We start from the raw sequence: 15000 nt of genomic DNA, 5'->3' as shown, positions 1-15000 counted from the left end.
GCGGCGGAAATTAAGTTCGCGTTTTCCCCCCGGCATTGTCGCTCTCCACCACCGCCGCCTCTTGAGACCTCTGCACTGTGTCCTCGGCAGCCTCGCCTCCCGTGCCCTGTCCAGGCTTGTTTCCAGCCCCGACGAGGCACCGATCGAAAGGTCGGCTGGCTGGCGTCGGGGCCTTTGCTTCTTTAACTGGGCGCTTTCAACTCTTTATTATGTATCATGATAAGTATAATTACTGATTGATTAAAAATTCAAGGCTCGCCCAGTTAGAGAAGCACAGCTTGGAAATCTCGAAATAAGAATGTTCCCTGTTGAGTGCCATGGCACCTTGGAATGCCTTGCTATGTCCAGTATGTGAGTGTGAATCACCAAGACACAATTTTGCATGCATCCTCTCTTGGCCTGCCACACTACCTCATCCAACACCTGATTTTCAGTGTAACCGATCTGTTGTCTGTTTTCTGCTCGTAAAATATTCTAGAACATTTTTTTGTCGTCTGAAAAGAGATGAAATAACTGAATGTAATCCAACTGCCTTCATTTATATAAAAAGTTTATGCTTTATATATAAGAAAAGTGCTCATAAATGTAACCACGTCGATGGTTTTAGATATATATTTTATGAATTGTAATTACGTTGTGGGAAATTGAAAAACATAACTGTTATTCAGCACAGTTTATGGACTGTCAGTGTCATCTGATTACTGCTGGAGTGTGAATGCGGGTTATAGGATATTAGCTCCGCGTAAATATCTGAGCGTCATATTTCGCTGTTAGCATATTCGGCCTTTATCCTGAGGAAATGAGAATGGCGCTTATACAAAAAGGCAATAAATATGTGTACCGCTTGACATCAAACAGAATACAGTTGGCGCAGATCTGGGTTGCTTTGGAATGGCTTGCATGGAGACTCTTGTTGGCAAAGGAAGTAATGAATGCATTTTATGCAACGGCTTTCAAGTCGCATACTTAGTTTGGTCAGACGCGTTTGCGACGTCGAATGGAAAGCCACGAGGCCACGAGAGGGATTTTATGAGTGCACGAGTCAAAGAAGAAAGCGATAGTCTAACACGCACCTGGCAAAGCGCGAGTATTTTTGAGTAAACGGAAAATGTGGCTTCAGTTAGGCGTAGCTGTTGACACACCGCTTAGCATAAAGAAAAAATTTGCAATATAGTTTGCGAGAGTTCACTTGGCGTAATGGCGAAACTGAAAAGGCGAAGCGAGTGGCGCGCGAGATATTCAAATTCGAGGCGTGTGCATAAACCGGGTACGGCCTCACCTTTGCCAAAGTAATTCCAGTTGAATTAAATTCACGCCGTATTATATTGCACCATAACGAACGTGTGTGCTTAGAATGTAGGAATTTAGATAACGTTTTCAGATGAATTGTGGGAACGGAGGACGAAACTCGGTCTTGCCACCCGTCACCGTCGCCCGCTGCCTCTGCACCGCTCGCGCCCCGATGGCGGGGAAGATTTACGAGTTTCTCCTTTGCACTTCGCGGCAAAATGCGGTGTTTGCGTGATCGCCACAAATTCCTAACATGCCCCCTCCTTGGTCCGGTCCCTTTGAGGTTTCTTTCCCGCGTGTTTTTATAAACACTCGAGTACTTGGGATGTGATGGTGAAATATATCCATAATGGGCGGGAGTTCGAAGCAGTGCGGTAGTTAAGTATCTGGCAAAATGTCTTGCTAACATTCTGCGTTTTTGCAGATCAAAAACGTTTATTATTTACATCTGAAGATTCTTTGACATCAGTATTACCTTAATATAAAATACTGTACGATAGTTACACTTCCGCCAGTATGTATTATATCCCAGAACAGTCCTGAGTACTATCCAAAAATAACCATGCTTGAGTGTGTGTTACTGCTTTAATAATACTATGAAGCAATTAAGATTTTTGCGTAAAGTGGAAGTAATGTCATCCTTTCGTACATGCAATGCAATTGACGATGCTGCAGGATTCAGATTTTAGAAACAAATACTATTTTCCACGTATTCTGTAGCTAGATTAGTAGTAAGATAAACTGAAGTAATATTTTCTAATGCACTGTGTTATCTAATTTTACAATAGGAATGTTTCATCAATTCTATTCTTTAATATGAAGACTGTCAGTCAGATTGATTCACTAGTCAATCAAGGAAGTCGTCTGAAATGTCACTTCTACATCTTTATGGATTATAGGATAGAGAAAACGCTAAGTCCTCTACTGTTTCTTCTCACGGTCTTGAACAGATTTTAAAGTCTTTAAAAATACTTCCTAATGCTGTCATTCTTTTTTCTTCTTCCTTGATAGGTCTCTCGCTGTCTGCTTACCCTGCATTTTATTACGAGAAAACGCATTTGGAAAATCTTAGGTACCTGAACGTGCGGTGATCATAATGTGGACTGTTCCGTGTATGAATCTTTGTGTACAAAATGACGTCAGTAATGATGGAACCACAATGTGATTGCGGAGTCAGCTGACGGTGTAGCACAAAGGGTCCCAAAACCAAGTGTCTTATCTAATGTTGGAATGAAGCTGCATCAGCTGAAAGTGTCCTTTTTAATGATATATATACATGTACAAATAGACAAGAAAAGAGGCCAGGTCGTCAACCTGCGGCGGATGAACCTTGCAGAGTTTTTAGAGAACTTTAAAAGTCAGTGAAACTACTTGTTTCAACATTTTTACGAGTTCATATAAATGTGTTCAAACACATTATATATTACTTGTAGGATTTGTAGCAAAAGTTGTCTCACATAAGTTTACTTTGATAGTTTGCTAGTTGAAACTTGGTTTTGACTTTCTTCAAATTAGAAGAACAAGGATTTTTAACAGATTAAACAACAACCCTTTTTTCCATGACTTGGATGTCGTTCGATTGGCTGGTAAAGAATACACATTTCATTCGACGCACAGCCACAACATTTGTCGAAGAGCGCACGGTCAGTGCCCAGTGCCACGGGCAGCGCGAGGCCATGAGCAGGTGGAATGGGGCTCCGGAGATGAGATATTCCAGCAGTATGACTCATGCCTCGATATAAGTTCTATAAATTTATTGTTAACATTAATAATGGTTACAGTCCAAAAGTTCCATAATACTGCTGAATTACGAGGATTGCCCTTCCTGACAATCTATTATTATTACTAAAGGACGAGCCACGGAAGTCACTTCTCCGAACAACTCGGTTCATAAACGAAGCTGATGCGCCGGAAGTCCAGAATGCTTTCGATTGCTGAATATTCCCTTTCGGAGTGAATGACTTTCTGTTTGACTGTGCGCGTGTGTCCTGCTGCTTTGTCCTCTGTGCCTACCGAGTTCGAAATACAGTAATGGCGAGTCTGTGTCCAGTCAGTCTTCTCAATCATATATTTTGCGGACCAGAAAGAAAGAAAAAATATATATGATTTCTACTTTCATGTTTTAAACCGATAGTATTTATACTAACAAATTATATTCTAACCGAAGGAAAATAATGAGACCTAAAATCGGATTATGATTTTTATTGTCAAAGAAAAGAAAATCTTAGGTCAGCTGAGGAGCTTCTGCTCCTGTAATTTAATATTGTCAAAATTTATATTTTTCCCTAATATATTTGCTTTTAACTGGAACGTAAGGAAGTTTTCTAAAGTATATCGTGATTTTTTAATTTCCTATATATAACTCAAATAAACAGTTCTTTTCTCCATTTTCAACAAATATTAATAATTATTCTGGCTACCTCAATTCCTGAATTCAAAATCTAACACAAAGTGGACAAAGGATCTCCGAAAGAGAGGTCACGAGAGCGTTGCTCCGCCTCGCCTTCACACGCCCGCTTTGCCTCTGACTCCTCCTGCGCACGACTTTCTTTGAATTCCGTGTGATTAACTTGGCTTTCACCTCTTATCGGCCACGTGTTGAGTGTTAGAGTGGCACTTTATGGCTGTTCTCCTCGCGAAGTTTGCCATCGCAGATGCCTCTCTCTACTCGAAGCCGCCAGATGACCTGGTAGGTCTCTGTGCCTCTTGTAGGAATGAAGTGCGTTGCATCTTGAGTCCAATATTATAAAAAGCTTGGAGGTGACTATGCATGCTTTCTGTTTTGAAAGACTCGGGAAAAAAACAGATCCCTTATATACTGACATGTAGCACTGATATAATGGTAATTGTGACACGGCAGATGGGAAGCCCTGGGCATGTCGGCGAAAGAAAAACCAGCTCGCACCCGACACGAAACAGTGGTGCGAAGAAGAGAAAAAGTCAGTACCATAGACATGAGGTTCTGGTGACGTGAAGTGGATATGTAAGCTAGCCTTCTGCATGTTTACTGACTAGAGGAAGTGACGTGCAAGAGTATATTCCCTACCTTGTTGCATATAGTGCATCGCATGTAGACTGCAGAGTCAGGCTAGAGACGTGCTCTCGCCGGGTCCAGTAGCTCCCTTCTCCTGCTCCACCTGTCCCCCAGCCTATCCTGACTCCAGAATCGCACCGACCTAAATCCATCCTCAGTCTGTGATTAGATAGCACCTAGCGACATGAAATGCGCTGACCTCCACGTAAGTGATGTCCTCCTCGCTGTAGGAACCAAAGTGGGATCGGTGCCTTCCCCCCGCAAGGTGTCGCCGCTGCGCGCCTACGACGTGGACCATCGGAACGACCGGTTCTATTAGGGCAGTCCGGCGAGCAGGACGGGAGCGCATTGGTCCCAAACCCGGCGAGGCGGCTGAGCTATGACTCCTGCATCGTCGCCAGACAGTCAAGTGGTGTGAAGAACAACTTGTGTTATGAACAAAGAACGCTGGAGACATTCCCGGGAAGTGTGGAACGAGGATTCCCTCTAAGCACAAAGTTCAAAAGAAAGAATATTTTGATCTAGCTGTGAGAGTAAGGAAACAGAACACAGCTAGATGATCAGCCCTTATGGTCTCCAGGCAGGGACGGCGAAGGACGTGTAACCGTGAGGAGTGGAAGAGGGAGAGGATACAAAGTGGGAGCGGCGCCCGGACGCCCAAGCGACCCGCTTCCGACGCCACGGACATAGGCGGATTTCGTTGATACTGGGCGATGGCAGGGGAATTCAGCCAGGCTTTTTCTTCAGGAAACCTTCTGCGAGTCCTCTGTAGTAACAAAGAAAGGTTCCATCATTTCCATGCTAGGACCAAATGTATGCAGCTAAATCGCCTTTCGCTAGTTTGGCATACATGTCTAATGCAAAAGTCAGCGTTACCTTGCTGATTATAACCAACGTAATTCAGTATTAGCAGTGCAGAAAGCACAAAACGCACGCACACTCACACACACACACACACACACACACACACACACACACACACACACACACACACACACACACACACACACACACACACACACACACACACACACACACACACACAGATATCTTCATGCACAGTACCTACATCAAAGGTAGTCCTAGACGCCCAAAGACGGAAGCCACACTCCGCAAAATCCATTTTCCGAATATACCGCAAAAAGTTCCTAGAACCATGACTGTCAAGTACGATGCTACTGTTCTGTAGCTATTTCTCAACTGAAGTGTGTCCAGGCGAGTTTAAGTTTTACTCGTATTACAGAAAAGCCATTAAATTAGGCTTACTCCCACAAAAAAGTCAGCCGTAGTCAATGCCCCTGTAGTAGATACAGCACAAAGAGCTTAGACATACTTGTAAGACTACATACATTGACACAAATATCGACGCGGTGTCGATATTCAGCGTTAATTATGCCTCTAAAGAGAAGCTCTACATTACTCAGATTTCAAACGAGCACGGAAGGCTTGGGTGAAGCTCTTTTCGGTGCTGAGCGGCTGAGCTTTGTCAAAAGGAGCTAATCATTGCCATTCTCCAATTGCTTGATGTCTGGTAATGGCATGGCGGGTTGTCTGGCATCACAGCGCTGGTCACGATAGCTATAGTTGCTGAAAAATAAAGAAAATACAAATTCGTAAGTAGTTTAAAAATGGTTCCACCGCCGACAACAGCCTTTCCAGTTTGAGGAGGATTCTTGTAATGATTTTAATGAACTTATTGCCTTTAGCTATGAACTATGTGCTTAAATATTAAACATACTGTTTAAATGTGAGTATGCCGTCTCCTATGTCTCAAGTTAGTGTGAGAATCCGATTTAGCCAAGTTGCTTTTTCCAAGAACCAGCTCTTGGATGAGAGGAAGTACTATTCATTACAGCACAGGTTTGAGGGTGATAATGATAACGATCAAGGCAGCAGCAGCCGAGGACGCTCTTAGTAAAGTACCAATGGTTTCATCTCATATTTTATTATTGAACATGTTTTCGGAAACTAAAATAGTGTTTCATACCAGTGTCACGAAGTACTATAGACAACTCTTGGATTTCCTATCCTCAACGGCACTAAACACTTCACATGTTTACCCGGGACAGGTTCTCAAACTTTCCTTTAGAATCAAACCAAAACTGCCCGTGCACAAGATTATAAGCGATGGAACATATCGAAAAATCTCCGACGTCTTTTGTTCACTACAGGGACTAGGTTGAAGATATTCCGAAAGAAAATAAATCTGGCTGTAATTCGCTTACCGGTTTCCAGTGCCATGGCTTCTTTTGTGTTTTATTTATTTTGTGATATATTGATAAAGATTTGTGTGAATGGATGATTGCGAGATTACACTAACACACACATCGCACACGCAATGTGTGCGTAGACACAAACACACATATGCACGCACGCCCGCACACACACACACACACACACACACACACACACACACACACACACACACACACACACACACACACACACACACACACACACACACACACACACACACACACACACACACAGTGACTGAGTGAATGATTGAGTGAGAAAGTGTGTGTGTATGTGTGTGTGTGTGTGTGTGTGTGTGTGTGTGTGTGTGTGTGTGTGTGTGTGTGTGTGTGTGTGTGTGTGTGTGTGTATGTGCATGTGTGTATGTGTATGTGTTTGTGTGTATGTGTGTGTGTTTAGATCTATTATCCATCTATCTTCCAATCTAATATATATATATATATATATATATATATATATATATATATATATATATATTTGTATATTGTAGTCACATTGTGTGTGTGTGTGCGTTTGTGTGTGTGTGTGTGTGTGTGTGTGCGTGTGTGTGCGTGCGTGTGTGTGTGTGTGTGGTGTGTGTGTGTGTGTGTGTGTGTGTGTGTGTGTGTGTCTGCGGTAATAATGCTTAACTTAAGATTGATTTAAGGCTGCAATTTGTATACGTCATGTATGTTTGTGCATTTTGTAACTGTATAGACATGAAAATTATAATTGTCATTCAAATAAAATGGGTTTCAAACATTGACTGGAGTAAGAACTTCAGTGATGATAACGATTTTTAAATAGATGTTTGAAACTAAAGCTCATTACTTCTTAGCATTGCATCATCTTTTTGATACAGTAATTGTGAGGCTGCTTGCTTTTTGTCAGACATTTCCATCAAAACAGAGTGCAGTCTAATCCTGAAATATATTCTGTACACAGTCTGGTGTTATATTTGCAAACTTTTATTAGAGATTCGTATAATAAGATGTTAGGAATGTAGTATTTTGTATGTAATATATTGATTACCATTACTTGCTTTGATCTCCATAAAACTTAGATCGTAATTGTGTGCACGATCTAAAAATGCTGTAATGACATGCTTTAAGGTTTAGGGCAGACTTGAAAAATCGGTAACCATAATTTTCACAACTGCAAGTAGTGAAATCATGTGCAAACAGCTTTCAAGTTATAGATCTTCATTTATGTGTAAATGTCACATTACCTTGTAAATATTCAACCACTCGTGACATTTACCCACAAAATAATGCACTTGTTGAATAAAGAATTTAGAGTTGCTGTACGATATTTATAATGTAAAGTCTGTGCACTATTTGTGAGCTGGTTGGTCTTTTCTACTAAATAAAGATAATTTAGAACCACAATATCTCTACCCTAGTCCGCAAAGGCCTTGTAAACACAACATTTTACGTAGTGAAATATCTATCTTTTTTTTTTTGGTTTCGCTATTTCCATATTATTTCAGTAGATTGTTTACATGGATGATATCCAAAATTGATGGTGGTGGGTACTCTAAGGTTTCTGCTTCTGCCAAGCCTTGTTTCTTCTGCGTATGCATGCTGGGCGCCTGCCAGAACCTGTGAGTCTTCTCTCTGCAGCTTTGATAGCGTAGATAACATTGGTGGGCAGCCTGTCGGGGTCGACATCCTTCTTTCCAGGTTTCATGTCGTTCCTTTTCATGATTTGCAATCCCAGTTGGTTAATGAGATGTCACAAAATCGCATGTGATAATTTTTATTATCACGTCGCCTACAGTTGTCATATATTTTATAAAGAGTCATTGGCTACCCACCAGATGTTAATTAATCTGCCAATTTAATAGTTGCCAAGGTTCTCCTTGTCTAGTGGTCTTATGAATATGTAATCAGAATTCTCAAATTATAATGAAAATACTATAATTTTGCCATATAATATATATCCTGTAGTTTCTTTTCATTTTAATTCAGCCTAACTGCATCCCAAAGTTTCGGTTTGTTATACGCGATACAGTTCAGACAACAGATGGATGTTCGGTGTGCATAAAAGCTTTATTATTTTCCTATATGTGCATTGATGTATGTAAAATCACTTCCGTAGATATATAAGGACCTGTCTCATTTTCAAGTATGACGCCAATTTAAACAAAAAAAAAATCACTCCAAGCATTGTTTAGACGAAGATAAATTATTGTAACTTAGAACTTTTAGGAAATTTGTTGCTTAAAGAGGAAGGATCAAAGGGTAAATGAAATGTATTCACGATATGAGAGTTCAGATGTGCTAATGTATCCACGCCACTTGTAGCCACAGAAAGACATTGCGGGTTCCATGTGAACAGGGAGGTGTTACATTTTTAACTTCTGGGGTTCACAATGGTCACGTGAAATGCTTGGATTTGCATGTGGAAGAATACTCCTTCTTCTCCGTCAAACACTAAATGTTTACAACTGAATAAATGGTAGAGATAAGCATTTAGATAGTAAGTTTCGAGAGCCAGGATAGGATAATTACTATAAATTCGTCACCAAATCTGTTAGATGACCTTAAATCCCTATCAATGCTACGACTCCTTTTCTTTTCCTCATCCATTTCTTCTTAAGTATCATATAAGCCAATTTTGGAGTATGGCCATTAGAGATTTAGCTTAGGTAAACCTTGTACTAAGCATTAAAGGAGAGGGTGTCTAGTTTACGTTCTCTGGTTTTCTTTTTTGCAGCTAACCAGAGAAAGAGTGTGGCTAAAAGTGGTGTGGATAAACAGCAACACCGGGACTCCATATACAGTCAAAATGGAACTAGTGTGTAATGCCCTGCAGTCTGGGGCACAACTTAAATATTTATATTAAACTTTTTACAATTTATTAGTGAGACATACTACCTTCAAATATGCTGAAATTAATTGCCCATCAATGTAGAATAATTTGTTACTCTGATGACTTATAACGACTTTCACAGTTTGTTAACCAACAATGCTGTCACTTTTTGTATTCGAACGACTTGTTAGAATTGATTTGGCTATGAAAATAATGTTTTATGTCCATGTGAGATATACCGGAATATAAGTAACATATGCTTTATCTATTGTGTGTAAGCACCTTTCATCCATTGGTATTCTTGATGAATTATATACAGAAGTGAGCTTAACTTACGCAGTAGGATGTAAATTGGCAGTTTTGATATAATAAATTTCATATTGTATTCATTTTTAATATTCGGCACACACTGAAAATGTCGCACTGTCATTTGTTCACACACGGGGGAAAACTGTAGTTATATAAAAGAATCTACAGCAGATTGTGCTCAGTTACATCGCAATGCTATACATAATATCGTAATAAGCTGGCACTGTTGACAAGGACAGTCTGCATAATGTGTGTATAAACTGTAAAGTTTCTGTTGTACTGTGAATGATAACACTGTTGCCATCACTTTTCTTTATGAAACGTAAGTGTTGATAGTAGTTATATGTGCGTATAATATGTGTAGATATATGAAATAGTATTACTTCACAAATATCGCCAAAATATGCAAACGCTAATATGTAATGTTTTTAATCTGCAGAGCGAGGAGATTTCAAGCCCACAGACCTGGAAAGGTATGTATTTTTTCTGAATACGGAGAATGTGCTGCATTGTATTATATATGTGTGTGTGTATATATATATATATATATATATATATATATATATATATATATATATATATATATATATATATATATATATATATATATATATATATATCTGTGTGTGTGTCTTTTATACAGATATGTTCGTTTAAGATATTTTTTTTCATTTTGTGACCTTTGAGTAATGCAAATTTCCTCCCACAGTGATAAGAGCGACATTGAGAGCCAGAAGGGAAATAATGGTAGGCATCAGTATAGTGCAACGGGATCAGGTGCTGGTAGGAGTGGAGGCAAGACCATGGTTGCAGGATCCCTTGCCTCCATCCCTCCCGACGCCCTTTACACAACCACGTCCAAGCATACCAGTGTGTCCACTCTGTCCTCTAAACCTGATCATGAGTATGAGAACTTGAAGGTGAGATTAGAGGATGCCATGAGCTGAATGGGACACAAGGGGAATCGGTGGCATCGTGATGAGTGTCTCACGTGGGGGAAGACAAGATACGCAAACTCACATTGTCATTGTGAACCCGGCTTATCTATCTAGATATCTATTGCTTGTGATTTAAGGGGATACATGAATTGGGACAAAGTGCGTACCTTCTCTTCCTCCTTGTGCCATGACCGACGAGCCCGACCCCGTCCACGCTCCGCAGCTGTCTCTATCAGTGGCTTACGATCCCGCGGCGACGTCTTCTCCTGGCCCGGGCCGCACGGTCAGCAGCTCGCACCTCAAGGTCAATGCCAACATGACCACTGTAAATACAATAGTGTGGGAAGGCACGAGCACAGTAATGTAGAGAAATGTTCTTTTTCCTTCTTGTGCAGTTGGTGCAGTCAGATACAGTTTTGATTTAATTGAAAGACTAGTGTCAATTTTTTTGTATAATCAGCTACCTGTACAGTTGCGAAATCCCAACCTTTTTGTTCTCATGGTCCAAAAAAAAGTAAAATCATAAGCTTCATTGATAATTCAGAGTAATTTCATGCCATATAGATGTTAATTTTAGCACTCTGGAAGCCTTTTGTTGATATATGTTATGAAATGCATCAGAAGCACTACCTCATTTTTTATTTTTAGAACCTTTTCAGTAACAGTTTCCAGTAGCAAAATTAACAACACACGTTTAAAAGCTTATGCACATTAGTACTAGAAAATCATGTTTTTATTAGTTACTTGCACTCAACAACTCATTTGCATACGAGTGGTAAGCTCATGATATGCACTGTCTATATAGCATTTGAAACTTTTGTTCTCATGAAAGTTGCATATGGTAACTTAACAAAGCTAACTTTAAATCAATTGGCTCATAGTTTTCTGATTTGTTGATTTGAATCATCGTAAAGTGGGAAAAGTTCTCAAAAGTTTGAGAAGGTGGCAGGCAGGGTCCGTGGACATGTTTGAGTTCAGTTTATTAGAATCACTGTAGAAGCAGAACTTTTTCATGTTAGTTTTTATTTGATGTACTAATTCTTATTTCAGAAGATAGGAGTATGATTATATTTACGCCTTTGTATTGCGGAGATTAATATATTCATAGTTATGACAATGATAATAATAATGATATTGATGATAATAATGATGATGATGGTGGTGATGATAGTAACAGTAATAATGATAATGTTTATTATTGTACATTTATTGTTATATTTGTGTGTGTGTGTGGGTGTGTGTGGGTGTCCGTGTGCGTGCGTGTGTGCGTGTGCGTGTGTGTGTGTGGGTGTGTGTGGGTGTCCGTGTGCGTGCGTGTGTGCGTGTGTGTGTGTATGTGTGTGTGTGTGTGTGTGGGTGTATGTATATATATATATATATATATATATATATATATATATATATATATATATATATATATTCTGTATATGAATATTTTATTGTCACATATATCAGTCATGGTATTTATGATCATAAGAATAGTGATCAATATTATATTATCATCATCATCATTTTCACAATCACCATCATCACCCCACCACCACCATCATTATCATCATCATTAATAATAATAATTCTGTTAATAAAAATAATCGTTATGGTTATTATTATTATTATTATCATATCATTATCGTTATTATTATCATTATCATTATTGTTATGATTATTATTACTCCCATTATTAACATTTTATTATCAGTTCCATGATGTTATTACTATTATAGATGATTATTCTTATCGCTTAGCTTATATCGATTTTATACATGGACAGGTCATGTCATTGTTATAACGCAAATTGTGTAATTATCACTAGCAGAATCACCTTTTTTGCTTTTGCTTTCCTTTATTCATCAATAAATGGTATCCTAAAATTATTAACCTCTTGCCTGTATTGCAGATAATGCCAACACAAATGGAAACACAAAACTTGTGCCAGGAAACGAGAAGCAGCAGCAGTTGCAGCAGCCGCAGCAGCAATCCGGAGAGAAGAGATGAGCTTAACACAGCCCTCGGAGAGCCCGGAGAGAGCAGGGAGGAGGAGGAGGAGCAAGAGTCGGCCAGTGAGCAAGGGGAGAGCAGCAACAGCAATCTAAAAAAGGGCGAACTGCACACATTCAAGAGGCATAACGACCAGCAGAATGAAGCTAAAGACTTACCTAGAAATTTCAAGAGCTCTCCATACGTGCCCGTCTACAAGCCAAATCCCGACCGAACCAGTTCACCTTATGCCGATAGAATGAAATCGACAGCAACGGCCAGTGTACGGAGACCAAGCACGGGCGTTGTGTATGCAGAACTTCAGCTTCCACGAGCATCAAACAACGGTTCCATGAGACGTGGAGACCAGAGAACTCCTCACCAGAAGACACAGTATGCAGAGATTACGTTTCAAGGCCGACCGCTTCAGACCGCAGAGATATGATAATACCCCATGAGGATTTTATTAATTGTTTGGGCAGGGTGTCGTGGGATGTTTCCTTCCTAGCTGTGCTTTTTTCTTTCTTTCTTTCTTTTGTCAAGTAATGATCTTTGTAAAGGTGTTTTGTGAATGCAGTTTACGTATTTTTGGCTACGGAAAAAAAATTGAAGCCTTGAAATTCCATAAAGCACCTATTTTACTGCACTTTGATTTTTAATTCCGGCCAATTGAACAGTAGCCAGTTAAAGGGAAACAAGGTTATTACGACAATTTCGATGAAAATTTGTGACGCATTAGAAATTCTTATAGAGTTCATAGATTAACAAAGATTACTCCTGTATTCCAATTTAAATTGCAATCTGTGTAGAATGAATATAAATTATATGATAGTTTAAACATGAAGCCAAACTTTTTAAATCTATAACTGATCTATTCCAATGGAGAAGGGCTTCACTTAGAATTAAGAAATGATGGTGTAAGAGCTATTTGTATGAATTGTTTATATAGATAATTTGAATATGACAGCATTTTTTAGGGGCAATTTTAGATCTAGATTTCTGACTTCATAATTATAGTATGCTGTATGTAAAACTATTTCGTAAGGAGTAAGTGATAACTGTCTAGTTTTGAACTGCATCCAGAATCACCTGCAAAAAATGTGTAAGTGTGTGTTGCTTTTTATGTATGTCAGCCAAAGTTCTGAAGCTTTTTCCAAGTCTGCACACATTTCCTTTAGTTTCATTTTATTGATTTACTCCATCACTGTGTCCTATGCAATGAGATGGTCCATTTTTTGCGTATGTGAAAAGTGCAGTCTTTGTATGTGACAAGCAATGCATTTCATCCAAGGTATAAACCACTGCAATATTGTAGACTAGCTACAATTTGCTTGTCTTTGGGCTGTTCTTACTTTCCAGATGAATGATGCTGCTTTTGTCCTTTTTGTCCAGACTAATTTCTCATTCCCAAAGATCTTCATTTAATGTTAGGGTGAATGTACATATAACGTATACAGATCACTTATTCAACCAATGCTTCATGATGTTCCTTTGCAGGCTTCCTGCATGGTACGTGATATGTGGAACTTCACTTTTTTATTTACAATAAACAGGCATAAGAATGTGTTAATACCATTTATCAAGGTACAGTGGCTTCAAAAATTCAGTATGGTAAATAAGTAAAGGAGAAATATGCATGTAACATTCTCTATAATCACAACATTTACACCATGGTGATGGTATTAATGCTCTGGCTTAAGATTTATGTGCATGCAGAAGGTTCATTTGTCCTTGGTTCAGGGTTTATCCATATCCTCAATTTTAGTACACTAGCGTAACATGTATGACCGCATTCCGATTACTTTTTAGTTCATAGTGATTTGATTACTTAATGTATGAAATGATGCAATAACGAAATTTGTTAAAAGCTGGAAGTATTAGCAACAAAAATGATGCTCAACTGAATTTACTTGACATTCCCATACCCATCTCAATCCAAGTGTTCCACAAGATAAGCATTTACATATATAATATAGGTACTTGCTGATAATATTAAAGATAAATATTTATTGATAGGGCATGTTCAAATTAAATTCACTTTGCATTGTGCCTAGGGTGAGGAAATCTACGAAATTATGCCTAGAAATTGGCTTCCTCTAATGATAGTCACTTGGGTTCCACAAGAAAGCAAAAGTGCCTTCTGGTCATCTAGCTAGCACTTCACACACTTGTTACCAACAATATGTCAGCTCCAGTTGTACTGTCAGATAGGTTCACCTTAATGAGGGAGAAATACTTCTCAAAAGACAAGTTATGTACATTGAACCCAAGTGCCTATTGTTGCTGAGGTTGTCTTTGATTATGTTAGTCATTTTATAATTAGCTAAGTCATATGCCTCATTTATCTTAACAGTGTCCTGTGAATTACAATTAAGCTTAATTTGGTCAAATTTTGATTTGTAA

General features: G+C 39.0%; 1 protein-coding gene across 1 annotated transcript in view; it reads left to right on the top strand.

Moving 5' to 3' along the window:
- LOC119585830 (irregular chiasm C-roughest protein-like) overlaps positions 1-12753 on the top strand; it is a gene marked incomplete at its 5' end in the record, with an annotated part of 36049 nt that extends 23296 nt beyond the window's left edge. The window contains 3 exon segments of the mRNA XM_037934564.1: positions 10122-10155; positions 10392-10429; positions 12518-12753. Of these exon segments, the coding sequence (XP_037790492.1) occupies positions 10122-10155; positions 10392-10429; positions 12518-12615 (170 nt within the window).
- Between the last annotated feature and the right edge of the window lie 2247 nt (positions 12754-15000).

The sequence above is a fragment of the Penaeus monodon genome, chromosome 3, assembly GCF_015228065.2.
Source record: "Penaeus monodon isolate SGIC_2016 chromosome 3, NSTDA_Pmon_1, whole genome shotgun sequence".
Classification (NCBI taxonomy): Eukaryota; Metazoa; Arthropoda; class Malacostraca; order Decapoda; family Penaeidae; genus Penaeus; species Penaeus monodon.
The sequence above is the reverse complement of the archived record's forward strand: the minus strand, read 5'-3'. Positions and strand labels throughout refer to the sequence as shown.